At 40.3% G+C, this 16,331-nt stretch overlaps 1 protein-coding gene across 5 annotated transcripts in view; it reads right to left on the bottom strand.

The window, feature by feature from the left end:
- Positions 1-16,331, bottom strand: part of LOC118583174 (spermatid perinuclear RNA binding protein) — a 141,789-nt gene that overhangs the window by 16,830 nt on the left and 108,628 nt on the right. For all 5 annotated transcript variants that reach the window (XM_036186552.1, XM_036186556.1, XM_036186555.1 and 2 more), the window contains 3 exons: positions 7,575-7,733; positions 3,348-3,482; positions 2,784-2,924 (listed from right to left, as the gene is read on the bottom strand). In XM_036186552.1, the coding sequence (XP_036042445.1) occupies positions 2,784-2,924; positions 3,348-3,482; positions 7,575-7,733 (435 nt within the window). The remainder of the gene's footprint in view (positions 1-2,783; positions 2,925-3,347; positions 3,483-7,574; positions 7,734-16,331) is intronic.

Raw genomic sequence — 16,331 nt, 5'->3', positions numbered from 1 at the left:
ATGTGACAAAAAAAATCATGAATGAGATGGGTATCCATTTTTTCTATTGTTACTTAATATAGTGCTCAAAGTCCTACTTAGAACAACCAGATAAGTGGGGGACAGAAAAGAAGGCAAATTATCCCATTTGCAAATGATAAAATCCTATGCTTAAAAGACCCTAAAGACTTCACATAAAAAAGTTAAATCTAATAAACACTCTCAACAAAGTGGCAGAATATAAAATTAACAAAAATTGAACTTTAAGACTGGAAGCATCATAATAGCTCATCTCAAATTACACTACAGAGCCATAGTAACAGCAACAGCATGGTACTAGCACAAACCAGCACACAAATCAAGGGAGTAAACTAGAAGATCTAGAACTAGAAGCCCACACAGCTACAGCCACTTATTGTTTGACAAAGGTGCCTCAGGGGGCTGGAGAGAAGGCTCAGGTGGTTACGAGCACTAGCTGCTCTTCCAGAGGTCCTGAGTTCAATTCCCAGCAACTACATGGCTTTCTCTTCTGGCCTGCAGGAATACATGCAAACATAATATACATAGTAAATATAAACACACACACACACACACACACACTGGAAAAAAGACTGCCTCATCCACAAAGACAAAGGATATCTACATGTAGAGGAAGGAAACTAAGGCCCAGTCTCTCACCTAGACCGAAAAACAAAAGTGCCAAGGGAAAACATGTGAAGATCCAGGCACAGGCAAGGGCTTTCTGAACTTGAACTTTAAACTCAAGAACCGACAAATGGGGTTGCTTCTACTACACAGCAAAGAAAACCACCATCAAATGACAGCTAAGACAGTCAGGAGCTCGGTGGCGGTGGTGGCACACGCCTGTAATCCCAGCACTCGGGAGGCAGAGGCAGGAGGATCTCTGTGAGTTCGAGGCCAGCCTGGTCTACAGAGTGAGTTCCAGGAAAGGCGCAAGCTACAGAGAGAAACCCTGTCTCGAAAAACCAAAAAACAAACAAAAACAAAAAGACAGTGTGCGGAATAAGAGAGAACTCTTGGCCATCAGACAGGGAATTATCGCTAATTTAAGAATAAAAACTAAAAATCACTCAATAAATAGGCTAATGAATTAAATACAGTTCTCAGAGGAAAAATATAAATGGCCAAAAATGTTTGAAATAATGTTCAATATATCCTTGAACATCAGAGAAAAACAAAGATAACTACACCAAGGTTCTCACCCAAGTCAGAAGGCCTATTTTCGAGAAAACAGTGCTAGAGGTATAGATACATGGTAAACTGTTTACTTAGCATGTCCAAGTCCCTTAGATTCACTCACCCATATGGCCCCACCACCCTAACAACACACATAGAAACAACAAATTCTAGCAAAAATGTATATTAAGGATCCTTATTCATGGGGCCCAGAGAAATGTCTCAGTGGTTGGGAGAACTGGTTGCTTTCTGGAGGACCCAGGTTCAATTCCCAGCACCCATGTGGCAGCTCACAACTGTCTTTAACTCCAGTTCCAGAGGATGCATAGCACCAGGCATACACATGGTGCACATATATACGCATGCAAGAAAATATCCATAGATATAAAATAAGGACTTTTTAAAAAAGAATAACCTTTATTCACTGCTGGTGGAAATGTAAATTTGATAGCCACTATGAAAATCATACAAAGGTTCCTCAAAAAACTAAAAATAGAACTGTAGTATAACACAGCTATACCACTCCTTTGAGAACACTCCCAAAGGATTCTAAGTCTATACTACAAAGATAATTGTATATTCATATCTATTGCTGTAATATGTACAATAGTCAAGATACAGAATCAGCCTAGAAGTCCATGAACAGATAAATGGATTAAGAAAATGTGATGCGCGCGCGCGCGCGCGCACACACACACACACACACACACACACACACACACACACACACCAGAGAGAGAAAGAGAAAGAGATTGAGATTTTATTTAGCTATAAAGAAGATGAAATTATGGTTATTTCCAGAAAAATGGATGTAAATAGAGATCATTATGTACAAAGTAAGACCATTTGGGAGGAGAAAAAGTACCAGCATAGGGTTCAAAGGGATTGGGACAGGGGAGAGGATAGTGGGTTGGGAGAACAAAGTACAATGACAAACATGTGTAAAAACATCATAAGCCATGCCATGGTGGCGCACGCCTTTAATCCCAGCACTCAGGAGGCAGAGGCAGGTGGATCCCTGAGAAACTTCCAGGACAGCCAGGGTCACACAGACAAACCCTGTCTCAAAAAAACCAAAAAAGAAAAGTCACAATGAAACCCCTTACCTTACATGCCAATTAAAAATATGGTGGGGGTAGGGTAACGGCTCAGTGGCAAAAGAGTGCTAACTGCTCTGAGTTTGATTCCCAGTATCTACTTCTGGTGCCTCACCACTGCCTTTACCACCTGCAAATACAGTCAGCTTCAATGGATCTCACACTCTATTCTGGGATCATAGGCACCCCCACACATGTGACATACATTCACAAAGACATGGATAAATATGTAGCCCTGGTTGGTTTGGAACTCCATATGTAGACCAGGCTGGCCTAGAACTCACAGGGCCTATCTTGATTCCCAAATGTGGGTTTAAAAAAAAATAAGACAAGGGGTTGGGGATTTAGCTCAGTGGTAGAGCATTTGCCTAGCAAGCACAAGGCCCTGGGTTCGATCCTCAGCTCAAAAAAAAAAAAACAAAAACAGAAAACAAAAGACAAAAGGAGACAGTAAAATGGCAAATAAGCAGGAAATTTAACTTAATATTACAATGGTTGCTTCACTCATACCTGAGGAATGATCTTCTTTTTCTTATTATTTGCTGCATTGGGTCCAGAAAACAGCTTCTCCAGGGCAGCTAGTGCTGCACTTGCCTTGGCCACTTTCTTGTTTGGACCTGCACCTCTAAATTTCTGTCCATCTACTTCTACCTGAAAATAAAAACAGCACTATACAGTTATACAACAGCACTATACAGTTAGACAACTCCTTGTACGTGGTTTTAATTCAAAGACATCATAGGGCTGGAGAAATAGTTCAATGGTTAAGAGCACTTGATGCTCTTACAGAGGACCTGGGTTCAATTCTTAGCACTCACATGTGGCTCACAACTGTCTGTAACTCCAGTTTCAGGGGATTCAGCAAGCAATGATACACATGCATACATGCAAGCAAAACATTAGTACACATAAAGTAAAATAAACAAATCTAAAAAAAAACATTTTAAGAACAATCATAATACTGAAAGTCAAAAAGTGTTCTTAAAATAATAAAAGCTAAAATGCTTTTTACTGTCAGTTCAAGAATATGTCTGTGAGATGAAAAATAAGGTGTGCATGTATCTAGGTACACACCTCCATTACAAAGCGCTTGTCATGGCTTCCACCAGTCTCTGAGATGAGTTCATACTTGAGACCTCTCCTCTTTTCATTGAGCTCCATTACAGGGTTTTTGCCACTTGCTGTGAGGATAGGACCCTGAGTTCTTACCTAAAAGACACAGAGAAGATAGAGGTTCAATCAAGACTTCAGAATACTGAATTTCTTTTTAATATAATTATGCTAAAAGTGAACTCATTAATTCTACTTGAAGACATTTAAGGGCTAAAATGAATCACCTTTGTCCCCTCATGGCAAAACATCATCAAAGGTGATCAAACTCTACAAGTGGTCATTATTGTAGTCATCTCAACAGCCTGCCTTTGAATCAGTTCTGCCCGCATTCAAAAACCCAAGACAACCTTGCCACTCACTCCACAGTAGTCCAGAGTCTGAACTGAATGAACTGTTCATGTTCTGAGACTGTAGGTAAATAACAAAGCAGATACAACAACCAGAATTTGCTTAATGCCTTGAAGGCTCACCGTTCCATCTTTAGGTGTGCAAGAAATAACTCTCAATTTTGGATGTGAGAGGCAAATGTTTCTATACGCCTCAGTCCCTCTAAACATATCTAAAGATACCTAACGTAAAAACAATAGGCTATACACTATGGATTTTTAAGTTTAAAAATAACAATACAAGTAGTCAATCCATGGTTTCATCACTGTAAGACTGGGTGTGTTACAGAACAGGTGCCTGCTGTGAAAACATGGGAGAACAGACCATGTTCTGTTTTGTACTGCTGAGGTGAAATCTCCCTTTGAATTCATTCTCTAGTCCAAGCAAGCTAGAACTCAATGCTTTTTGTTGTTTTGTTTTTTGTTTTTTTGAGACAGGTTTTCTCTGCATAGCTTTGGCTATACTGGAACTCACTCTGTAGACCAGGCTGGCCTTGAACTCAGAGATCTGCCTGCCTCAGCCTCCTGACTGCTAGGATAAAAGGTGTGCGCCACCACTGCCCAGTGGAACTCCAGTTTTATATTCTCATTCCTTGAGCTACCACCTTTGAAGAGCTGGGATTACAGCCAAGTACTGCCACACCCATCCACAAAGAATTACCTTTAAAGGCAATCAAGACAGTTTTCTTAAAATTGACATGCACACCTGGCTTTAAAGGGATACGTGCCAGACCAATCATGAGTAGGCATCAAGGGAAAAGGGAGAATTAGCAAGTCAGAGGCCAAAGAGAAGTATGGCAATATAAGGGTGGGGATGTATTTCAGCCTTATTAGAAGGATGGGTCCAAATTACCTTTTTATGCAAACAAATAAGCTTTATCTCCCCCCGCCCACACACACACCAGCACACACAAATCACCCAATTTTGAAATAAGAGGTCTCCACTTGATTACCACAAAGTGTAAACAGTACCCACTACCAAAACTTGAGTAGCTGCTATGAGAGTAGCTCACACTGCTCTTTCCTTTCCTAATTCCCTCTGTAATCTAGTTACTTGGACTTCATAATTTATAGGCTCTTCCTTGTCCTGGTAAACATAGCACTGTCAACAAAACAGTATGTGGTCCTTTCACTACCACCAGTAAATGAGCAATGCTCTGCTAGCAGACTCTCAACCTACCCTCTTCAGCAACTTAGGAGAACCTAATGTCCTCCTCAGACTTTACGCTCCATCAGTGTTCTCCATACTAACCAGCCCACCTGGCATTTCTCAGACATGTGCTTGCAACTCCTGGTCATGAGAGCTTGTCTTCTTTCAGCCCAGAATACCTGCTTCCTCCTACTCCTGGAATGGCAAAAGTCCTCATGCAGAACTGTTCTTGCTGCAGTATTCTAATTTTGCATGGCTGTATGTGTATGTGCCAGGAACAACTACTTCTTCCTTTGAGATTTCACATTATTGCATTTATCTGGAGCACCTATTATGAATCTATCATTCTGCTTTCTGCAGTACTGCATCTTCAGGACACTGTGTTTGGAGGACCTGGAGCTAAAGTTAATGACAGGGATTTACAGACTTGAGTTCTTAACAATTACTTATTCTTACAACTAAGGGTAGGAACGTTGATTTTGGTTTTTTTTTTAATATAAGGATTTTTTTTTTTTTTTTTTTTTTTTTTGGCTTTCCAAGTCTCCCCTCTGATTTGCAGAAGGTCTTTTTTTTTTCTGCATATCTGCTATGTGTATATGTTTCCTCGTCTTCAATAAAATGCTTTCTTCCTTCAAATGCCTGCCATTCTATCTTTTGAGCTTGAAATTTCTTTCCTGCTATCTGCTGTCTAGAGATTTTTTCCTACTTTTTACTTTTTTAACTGGCAAAGAAAATAAACTTGACCAAGACTCCTAAACAGTATCATTCTGGGGGCTCATATCTCAGACTTCTGAAGTTGATATCATTTTTAAGACCTATCTTGGGATTTCTTTTGAGGACCAACTCATCAAGATGCTACCTCACACGACAAGCACCAAAGATACATATCATCACCAAATAGCTTTCTTATGCTCTGGATCATTGCCATCAGTTAAGTTTTATCATAGTCCCTTAGATGACCCCTCTTTTGAAGCACTATGACTGCTGCCCACATTGTCAACTGTAGTGGATAGCCAACCCAGCATTGGCCTGGAAGTTCCAACCCCCATTGAGGCTTCAGTAATGATGACGCCCACAAGGCGGGGCAGAGGAGGGAGCCGAAGACCGAGGATCAGGAGGAGGTCGCTCTCTTGGTTCAGGGCTCTGGACGCTGGAGGTAGACCGAGCAGAGTTCTCCAGAGAACACCGCCGGACTGCGCTATACCTTTGCCAGACCCTGCAACCTATCCCTTCATTTGTAAGTTACCCCACAAAATAAACCTCCCTTTTAACTATGTGGAGTGGCCTTAATAATTTCACCAATAGTCAACCGTTTGTCAGCTCGAAGAAGCTAAGGGGAGTTGTCTCCCTTATCCCCCACAAGGAAGGGTAATGAGGACTAGGAGTTAGACTCCCTGTTAGGCAGACAGACAGGGAGAGGGGCCATAGCTAGGCAAGAGAGATGGCAAATTTTCAAGATGGCCAGCTTTTTTCCTCACCCTCCAGACTTGAGACAAAAGCCTGGCAGCCCCCTGTGTTGGACAGGCTTTAGTTCAAGACCTGCTCAGGACATGTCACATAACAGTCCTGGGCCAATCAACCATCTTGTCTTTCTTCTGACTAACCCTAAAGTAGGGAAGGAAGACTCTATAGAGGCTTTAAAGCCCCTGGAGAAGGGACTGGGTTTCTCAGCTTTCTGAGTCCTCCCTCTGTTTTGCAGAGTCTTTTTCTCTGTGTGCTCTATGTCTGCTATGTATATGTGTTTCCTCATCCCCAACAAGCACCTTTCTTAGAAAAAAAAAAAAAAAAAGAAATAAAATGTGAGTTTCTGCTATTATTCCAAAGCCCGTTTTTCAGAGAGAATGCAGCCAACAGGAGCTCCTCCCAATGTACTCTATATACTTAGTACTTAGATTCATTCCATTCTATTATCTAGGATCACTAGTTCAGTCTAGGACTGACTCTGATTCTGAAAATACACAGTGGGCAGTCTGCGCCCTCCTGTAAGGATGTACAAATTAAATGGTGAACTTATACATACCCTCATGTGCCCCAGTTTAGCATGCATGCACTCTAAAAAATCTGTTTCCTCTACTAGATCTTTTAGGCTTTTGTTCTTCGGTTAGTACCAACAGTCTTGATACATTATAATTATCTTCTATGGCCAGTAGGCTACTTGAATTAGGGTCTATCTATTTTTTTGCATAGGTATGTTGACAGATGCTTTTTGAGTTCGATAAAAGAAGATTAAGATGTAAAGCTATGAAACATGGCTGCTTTTGTAAGTATATACAGAAATAAATCCGGGCACAATTAAGGTAAAAGATGTTGTGGCAATACTCCTGTAATCCCAGCACTTGGAAGGTAGAAGCAGGAGGGTTACCAGTTCAGTGTCAACCTCAGCTATTCAGGAAGTTGGTGGAGGCCAGCCTGGACTACTAGAATCCCAGTCTCAAAAATAAACAAAACAAAACAAGCAATCAGAGAGCTCCAGCTGTGGCTCAGTGGTAGAGTGCTTGCCTAATATTCACAAGGTCTAGGTTTGATACCCAGTATCACACAAACTATTAGTAATATATGCCTCTATGAGACACCTGTTCTTTTCCACATCTCTTAAGGTTTGCACAGCACTTGCACTACTTTATTCCAAGGAAGAAAAGAATACAAGTATACCTCTAAGGTACTGGAGGTCTCAGTTGTAGAATTTCCAGTATTATTGCTTGAGTTTGAAGACACTGTTTCATTTTTGCTTTCATTATCTGATTTTTCATCGGAGCTCATACATTCAATATCTGCATCAAAACCTGTTGGGTATCCCATTGCCTGTAAAACCTGTACAAATCCCATTAAAACACATTTATTCACTTACCAAAGATCAAAAAAGACAACTGAAATTCTAAGAGAAAAAGTCTTAGAATCTGTAACATTTAGTTTCCAGAAACACCTGTGAAGAACAAGATGGTACTACACCTGTGAATCCTCAATTCAGTCCATTCTACCTACCAGGGTAGCACTGCATGAATACCGGAGAGCTGCTTCGGAGTACCCAGCTCAGAGACTCAGAAATGCAAGCCTAAAGTTACTGCTAGCTCATTTAATTTGAAGAACAATAAAGAAAGGATACAGCATGGTCAAGTTCAACCAATGGAAAAAAGGGAGAGGGACAGTAAAACAGCACTTAAAAAAGGAAATGAAATTATTAAACAAAGAGACATTGAAATCTATTCCTATCACTCTCCTCTGCTCTTCAACCTCTCCATTTGCAAAGCAGGAAGACTGGATCAGCTGACTTCCAAATTCTATGACAATCATTGAGGAATTGGCCAACGAACAGAATCCAGAATTGTTTTGTTATTGCTTTGTCCTGTTTGTATTTGGCTGGCTTTGTTCTGTATTTTACCTTCACACTGGTTTACCAGTAGAGCCACAATTTGCAGCTGTGTTTCTTATGTGTCTCTCTTAAGGCTTTCTGGCTTTATGTCCTGGGGTTTCTCAGTTTTCTGAAACAAAGCTCTCACAATACTACCTATGTGGACCTGTATTGCAAGTATGTGTGTGCATGCATAAGTATAGTATCTTTGACCTCACCTTCCAGATTTCACTACTTTTACAGTAAACATGAGAATGAATTCACTAGTATCTTATTGAGTTTCTTTCAAAGTAGGTTAATATTAGTTACTGACTAAACCTTTTTTACTTTATTTTTAAATTAAAGACAGTGATAAGGATCAAACCCAAGGCCTTGCCAGGCTACATACATGCTCACCACTGAGCTATTCTCTCAGCCTTATTTAAAGCAATATGCCCACGATATAGGAGTAGGGTCTAAAAGATCAGCTTTCAGTTGATGGAGTATATAAGCAATGACCAATTTCTTCTCCACTGTACCAACTGTACTTAATAGGTGACTCAAAATGATGTTACAGTAACCAAGTTACAAAAAAAAAAAAAAAAAATCTTCGCAGAAAATGGCATCTATATAAAAGATTTTACCAATATAAATAAAACAGTAATACTCCAAACAAAGAGGGGGCTTAAGCTAAACTCTGTACAAAGTGAATTGGAAATTAACTCATCCAATTCCTATATGGCGAATCTGCATTCTCACCATAAATAAATTCCTTGTGTTTATGTGGCAATCAAGTCAAAAAACCCTTTTAATATCTTAAGTTCTAAAAGTATTCAGACAGCACTAAGTACACTAACATCACTTGGCTAATCCATCAATACTTCATAAAGAAAACACCTGCTCCACTGAGTTCTGAAAATAATGCCCTCCCTGAGAAATTTCACCCTGGACAAGAGCCATCAGTACAAAACTAACATTAATAATGGCCATCATAGGTCAAAGTTGAACTGACCAACAATAGCACTTGTCTCCTCTAATACAGAGGCACAGAGAGGGATGTGGCTTGGGATGCAGGCACTAGCCTAGGTTCAAATCTCAGCATCACAGCAGGGGAGAGAATGTTTCTCAGTTTAACACAGACAACTGAAACCTCAATGCTAATCACTGAATACCACTTCCTGCTATGCTCTTCTCGATTGTCCTAAGTCATTTATTTATTAACCCAAGTAAAGACAGCAACACAATTCAAGACATTTACAAAGTTAATAAAAATGATGAATTATCTCTTAAGGGATACAGTATCCACTTTCAAGATAAATAGATACCTAATAACTTTTTGTTGTTGTTGTTTATTTTTCGAGACAGGGTTTCTCGGTGTAGCTTTGTGCCTTTCCTGGAACTCACTCTGTAGCCCAGGCTGGCCTGGAACTTATAAAGATCCCCCTGCCTCTGCCTCCCAAGTTCTGGGATTAAAGGTGTGTGCCACCACTGCCCGGCTATAACTATTTTTAAATAAGGCTGGTGAGACGTTCAGCCCTTAAGAGCACTGTCTGATCTTGCAGAGGACCTGGGTTAGGTTCCTAACACCCAAGTGATGGCTCACAACCACCTGTAACTCCAGTTCCAGGAGACCCAGCACTTTTTTCTGACCACTACGGGCACAATCACACATATATACATGAAGGCAAAACACTTACACACATAAAAATAAATAAATCTTTAAAATAGCTAATAAAAGGTAGAGACATAGCTCTGAAGTGGAGCTCTTGCCTGGCATACATGAAGCCCTTGTTTCAGTGTGGGTGGTGGTGTGGTGGTGCAGACAAGCCAGGGTAGGGTAGGGTTTGGCAGACAAGGGAGAGGACTAGTAAGAAACTTCAAGTCATTCTCCATCACACACCTTCTCAGAGTACTAGAATGCGCTAAAGAAGTCAGAAGTGAAGAGTTCTCAGATCTCTACAATTGGTAAGATTCTTCTGGACCAAAGTCTAGCTACGAATCTCTCTACCCTTTTTTTTTTTTTTTTTTTATTTATTTATTTATTTATTTATTTATTTATTTATTTTTAAATTTTGAGACAGGTTTTTTTCTGTATGCAGCCCTGGCTGTCCTGGAACTCACTCTGTAGACCAAGGTGGCATCGAACTCACAGAGATCTGCCTGCCTCTGCATTTCAAGTGCTGGGATTAAAGGCATGCACCACCATACCCCAGCAGGACCACTTTCTAAATTAGTTTCCTTATTCTCAGTAGCCCAATTGCAGTAAGAATCCTGCTAGGTTACGTTGGTTCTGTTCCTATGTTATCATTCATAGTATCTGACCAAATCTTCTCAGATCACACAATGTCACGTCTGATGTCCAATTGCCTTCGCCTGCCTTCAGAATGCATCCTGCTAGTCAGGGGCTGGAAAGATGGCTCAATAGTAAAAACTGTTTGCTGCACAATCATGAGAATCGGGGTTTGCATCACAGCACCCGCGCAACAAGCAAGGCATCCTGTACATACCCATAATCTCAGTTCCATGTGGGGCAGACACAAGAGGATGGGTGGGACTTGCTGGCTTCCAGCATAGTCCAGAATATGCAAACCCCAGGTTCAGGAATAGACCCTGCCTCAAAGGAATAAAGCAGAAAGTGATAAAGAATGGCATCCAACGCACTCTTCTGTGTTGGATGCCCCACATACACATGACATTTTGCACACACACACACACACACACACACACACACACACACACCACAATTTTTTTATGGAAAACAAATTCTGCTGGTTCTATTTAGTCAGAAATCATGCTTTACCCTTAGTAATTTCCCATCCATTCATCATTCTCTGATCCTTGGCAATAAATTATGGAGTGAGAATTCAGTCCAGTTACATACTAAGATGTTTTCCTCACTACCACCCATTGCAATACTTCCTGTGTAAAATCCATTTTTACCTACTTAATAACTGTCCTGGTCTACTTTCTTCAGCAGAACCAAACTTTGTTCCAAATCAATGTTAAGACAAAAACAAGCAAAACCAGTTATCAAAGAAAATCTGCTGTGGATATCGCTCTGTGTAAATAAAGTTCTGATTGGCCAGTGGCCAGGCAGGAAGTATAGCCGGGACAAGAGAGAAAAGAATTCTGGGAAGAAGGTTGGAGGGAGACACCACCAGCCGCCACCATGAGAAACAACATGTAAAGACACTGGTAAGCCACGAGCCATGTGGCAAAGTATAGACTAACAGAAATGGGTTAATTTAAGATAGAAGAAGTAGATAACAAGCAGCCTGCCACGGCCGTACAGTTTCTAAACAATGTAAGTTTCTATGTGCTTTCTTGGTTGGGTCTGAGCGACTGTGGGACTGGCGGGTAAGAGAGATTTGTCCTGACTGGGCCAGGCAGGAAAACTCTAACTACAAAAAGCAGCTTAAGTATCTAGAAAAAATAGTCAAACATATTAAACACATCAACTGAGCTTAAAATTCTCAAGATAATTCACTGAAACAAGGTAACTTGAAAGCAAGTTATGTATGTAACTGTGGCCCATTTTTCCTGGAAGACAGTTGAGTCTGATATAGGTTAAGACTAAGAAAGATGAGCTACCCTCAAAGACTGGGTACTGGAAGGGAAAGAAAATACTCCATGCCACTGTGCTCAAAAGAAATTAAGATTTATAGCTTCTGTAGGATGGAAATCTAGTCTCAGGTTCTCAGAACACCTAATGGATCTAAACACTTCTCTGTAGTAGGAATCTTAAAGGTTCTTATTAATAAGATCAAACCTGAGGCCAGTTATTGGGGTGAATGCTGGAAGATCATAGAAGCAGAACAAGCCACAGCTATCTCACCTTGCTAGTTCCTCAGGTGATCCTGTTTCCTCAGGCTGGAAGCTTCTGAGTCCTCCTCCACATGAATCTCAGCTGAACTGTGCTGCTCCAAAGCCTGAATGCTAAACCAGCCAAATGCTTAACCAACTTAGTTCCTGGTCTTCACACCTTATATACCTTTCTCTTTCTGCCCCCACTCCCTGGGATTAAAGGCTGGGTTTTTGGGATAAAAGGCATGTGTCACCATGCCTGGCTGTTTCTAATGTGGCCTTGAACTCAGAGATCCAGAGGTATTTCTGTCTCTGAAATGCTAGGATTAAAGGCGTGCACCACCACCACCGCCCAACTTCTGCTATGGCTTGCTCTGACCTATTTTCTAGCCACCATTTTTGGCTTTGTTCTAGTGGCTGTCTGTTCTCTGACCCCAGATAAGTTTATTGGGGTGCACAATATTGTTGGGAACACAACACCACCACACTTCTCTAAAAGGTCTTCACTTGTCGCCTTTACTCAGGGCCATATAGAAGAAGAAGCAGGCAGATCTCTGAGTTCGAGGCCTGTCTGGTCTATAGAGTGAGTTCCAGACCAGGCAGGGCTACACAAAGAAAGCCTGTCATTTAAAAGAAAAGAAAAAAAAAGTCTTCACTCCTTGTCCCCCTCCATGTTGTATCTTTTCTCTACACTAAACCACAATTATTTTCATGACAGGAATATGTTAAATGTACCCTCTGTCAGGGGCTTTCAGAAAAAAAAAAAAAAAAAAAAAGAGCTGTAGGAGGAGAGGGAAGCTGCAGCTTGGTAGCTAAGGCAAACTATCGTGGCAGTGACAAATTTCTACATGATCTGTTGTACTTTGACTTGGGAGTGATCTTTCTGAAGAGGTAGTTTCCCCAAGAGCCACTGAGAGGATCAGAAGGACGGCCTATGGGGTCCTGTCCAAGGATCTACCTTCAGAATGCCAGCACTGCCTCTGACTCATCTGTAAATATGTGCACGACCTTCAGGGACTGCAATCTGGCAATGTATTCTGATAGATAATAGAATTCCCAATACATTTTTAAATGAATTAATGAATTATTCATTAACTTTGGCCCAGTAAGTCCATCTCTAGAATGTATCATAGAGTACAATCAGACAAGGTCCAAAATATGAAAAGTAGGAGTTGGGGATTTAGCTCAGTGGTAGAGTGCTGGCATAGCCTACCCTGCCCTGGGTTTGGTCCTCAGCTCTGAGGGGAAAAAAATAATAATAAACTAAGACATTCAAAACAAGCATCTTATGATAACTTGATAAAAATGAATTTTTCAGCCATCATATTAGAATAATCTTCAATTGAAAAATAACTATGTTTAGATGAGCAAAGCAACAGGAAACTACTTTATGTACATATTTATACACAACATGTAGGTCCACTGCTCTTAAGTTTCTATTTCCAAAACCTAATAAAAAACCAAATTATTTGCCAAATCCCAAATGAATTATCAGGTACTAGCCTATATTCATATACAGAAACATTAAATGGAATAATATAGATTTGAAAACGCCGTGCATCAATTCAGCTTGGGTCTTGCCATCTAATTAGTACAAATTCCATGATTACATCAAACAGCTAAACTTCCTTGAATTTTGGAATTGCAAGTTTAACAAAAAATAAACATCTTCTGTACTTAATGTAAAACCTGTTGTTGTTATAACTGTTGGAATTAAGGATGTTTCATTCATTCTCTAAACTACAACAAACATACATGACAAAAAGAAAGAAAGAAAAGCCATCTTTTGCAAAGCCAGGCATACAATAAAAACTACCTGAAAAGACTGTACTGCCAAGATGGAGGACACAGGTACTTGCTGCCTAATCTGGTAACCTAAATTTGAATTGTGCATCTCATAAGTTAAAAATAGAGAACAGCTTTTGGTTCATAATTCATGTGTTTCCATTAGTTTGGCTATTTGCCCTTGTGCTTTTTCCAATCTTGGTCTCAACAATTCACACTCTTACAATCCCTCCTCTTTCTCGACAACTGGACTCCTGGAGCTTCACCTGGGGCCTGGCTGAGGATCTCTGCATCCACTTCCATCAGTTATTGGATGAGAGTTCCAGCACGACAGTTAGGGTGTTTGGCCATCCAATCACCAGACTAGGTCAGTTCGGGCTTTCTCTCCACCATTCCCAGTAGTCTACAGTGGAGGTATCATTGTGGATTTCTGGGGACCTATCTATCACTTTGCTTCTTCCTGTTCTCATGTGGTGTTCATTTATCATGGTCTGTTATTCCTTGTTCTCCCTTTCTGTTCTTGATCCAGCTAGGATCTCCTGATCCCCTAAGCTCTCTTTCCCTCCAACCTTCCCCTTCATTACTCCCACTGTCGTCCAAGTTGTTCATGTAGATCTCATCCATTGCTCTGTCATTGGGTGATCCCTGTGTCTGGATCAGGCCCTCTGGGTAAGTGAGATAATTGAATAGCTTGAACTGTTTGGGAGGCACCCAGGCAGTGGGACCAGGACCTGTACTTAGTGCATGAGCTGGCTGTTTGGAACACATGGTCACTTTGCTATCCAGTACACAAACTATTGTTAAGAATGGGGAGACCCAAAACAAACCACAGGCTACTTCTGACTATCACATATCTCCATATCACATTGCTAAATAATTATCATAAACCAAACAAACAAATTATCCACGAGGGGTATCCAAAGCTTCAAAGCTGATTTACTCTGATATTTCATCTCCTCTGAATGGATCAGCAATCTAGTTGAATGGCCATTCAAAACAGGCAAATCTCAACTCTCCACGTAGTTCAGATTTACTACTCAACTGCACATTCTGCCCAAACTGCAATTAAAGACAAAAAAAAAAAAAAAAAAAGAAAGAAAGAAAGAAAAAGAAAAAGGAAAGAAAGAGAAAAAGCATCTTCTTCTGGAAAAAAAAATTATAAAAAGGATGTTAACTCACTCCTCTGACCCAATGCCATTAGAATTATAACTGATGTTTCAGATGTGTGCTACCCTTGGAATATAAGAAAGCAAACTGAGAAACTCTAAGTCTACAAGTCCACCACGTTTACCAAAAGTTAGGTTAAAATAATCCATTGTGGTATAATATTGTTATCACTGCATCAAATAAAAATAGTATCTAATTCACTGCGTTAAAAAAAAAAAAAATGAACTATGGGGCTAGAGAAATGGCTCAGAGGTTAAGAACACTGACTGCTCATCCAGAGGTCCTGAGTTCAATCAATTCCCAGCAACCACATGGTGGCTTACAACCATCTGAAATGAGATCTGGCCTTCTTCTGGCCTGCAAGGATACATGCAGACAGAACACCGTATACATAATAAATAAATAAATCTTTTAAAAAAATGAACTACAAGTTGCTATTGGGCTATTAGCATACAGTAAAAGGAGACAATGCATTAAGAATCACTGGTATCATATTTTGTAAAGATCTACCTAAGAAGAAATGCCCACCTAACCCTTAACAAACACAACTGTGACTCAAAAACCAACTGACTGTTCTTATGCCATAAACAGTTTATTTCACAAGCTTTTTTTCTTACTTACTATAGAATTTAGCTTTAAATGTGCGGTTCATTCTCAGGGTATTCAGCACAACTCATTTGCAATGGTTTGTTTTGGTTTGGTTTTGTCATCTTGATACAAGCTTGGGTCATCTGGGAGAAGAGAACCTCTTATTTAAGAAAATGCCCCCATAAGATTGGCCTGTCTGCAAGTTTGTAGAGTTTTGTTTGTTTGTTTGTTTTAACTAATTGATGTGGGAGGGCCTAGCCCACTGGGGACAATGCAACCACAGGAGGCAGTAAGAAAGCAGAAAGCCACGGGGAGCAAACCAGTTAAGCAGAATTCCTTCATGGCTTTTACTTATGTTTCTAGATCTAACTGATTGGAAGTCAGTTGTACTAATTATACTAAGAAAGTAGGATCCTCATCAATAGATAGATACGTATAGGAAAAGTCAGACTACATCTACAAAATGTCAGTATCAGGCTGCTGCTTCAAATCCGAAGTGATGTTTAGATGTAAAATGAAATTTGAGTTGTCGTAGTAGGCAGACTATTAGGAATGTGGATCCGATGATTACGTGTAGTCCGTGAAATCCTGTTGCTATGAAGAATGTAGATCCGTAGATTCCATCTGAAATAGAGAATGGAGTTTCGAAATATTCTGAGGCTTGAAGTATGGTGAAGTAGAGTCCAAGTATGATTGTAATAAATAAAGCTTGGTTCATATTATTGCGTTTTCCTTCT

Source organism: Onychomys torridus, chromosome 4, assembly GCF_903995425.1.
Source record: "Onychomys torridus chromosome 4, mOncTor1.1, whole genome shotgun sequence".
NCBI classification, from domain to species: domain Eukaryota; kingdom Metazoa; phylum Chordata; class Mammalia; order Rodentia; family Cricetidae; genus Onychomys; species Onychomys torridus.
This window is presented reverse-complemented; position numbering and strand designations above follow the sequence as displayed.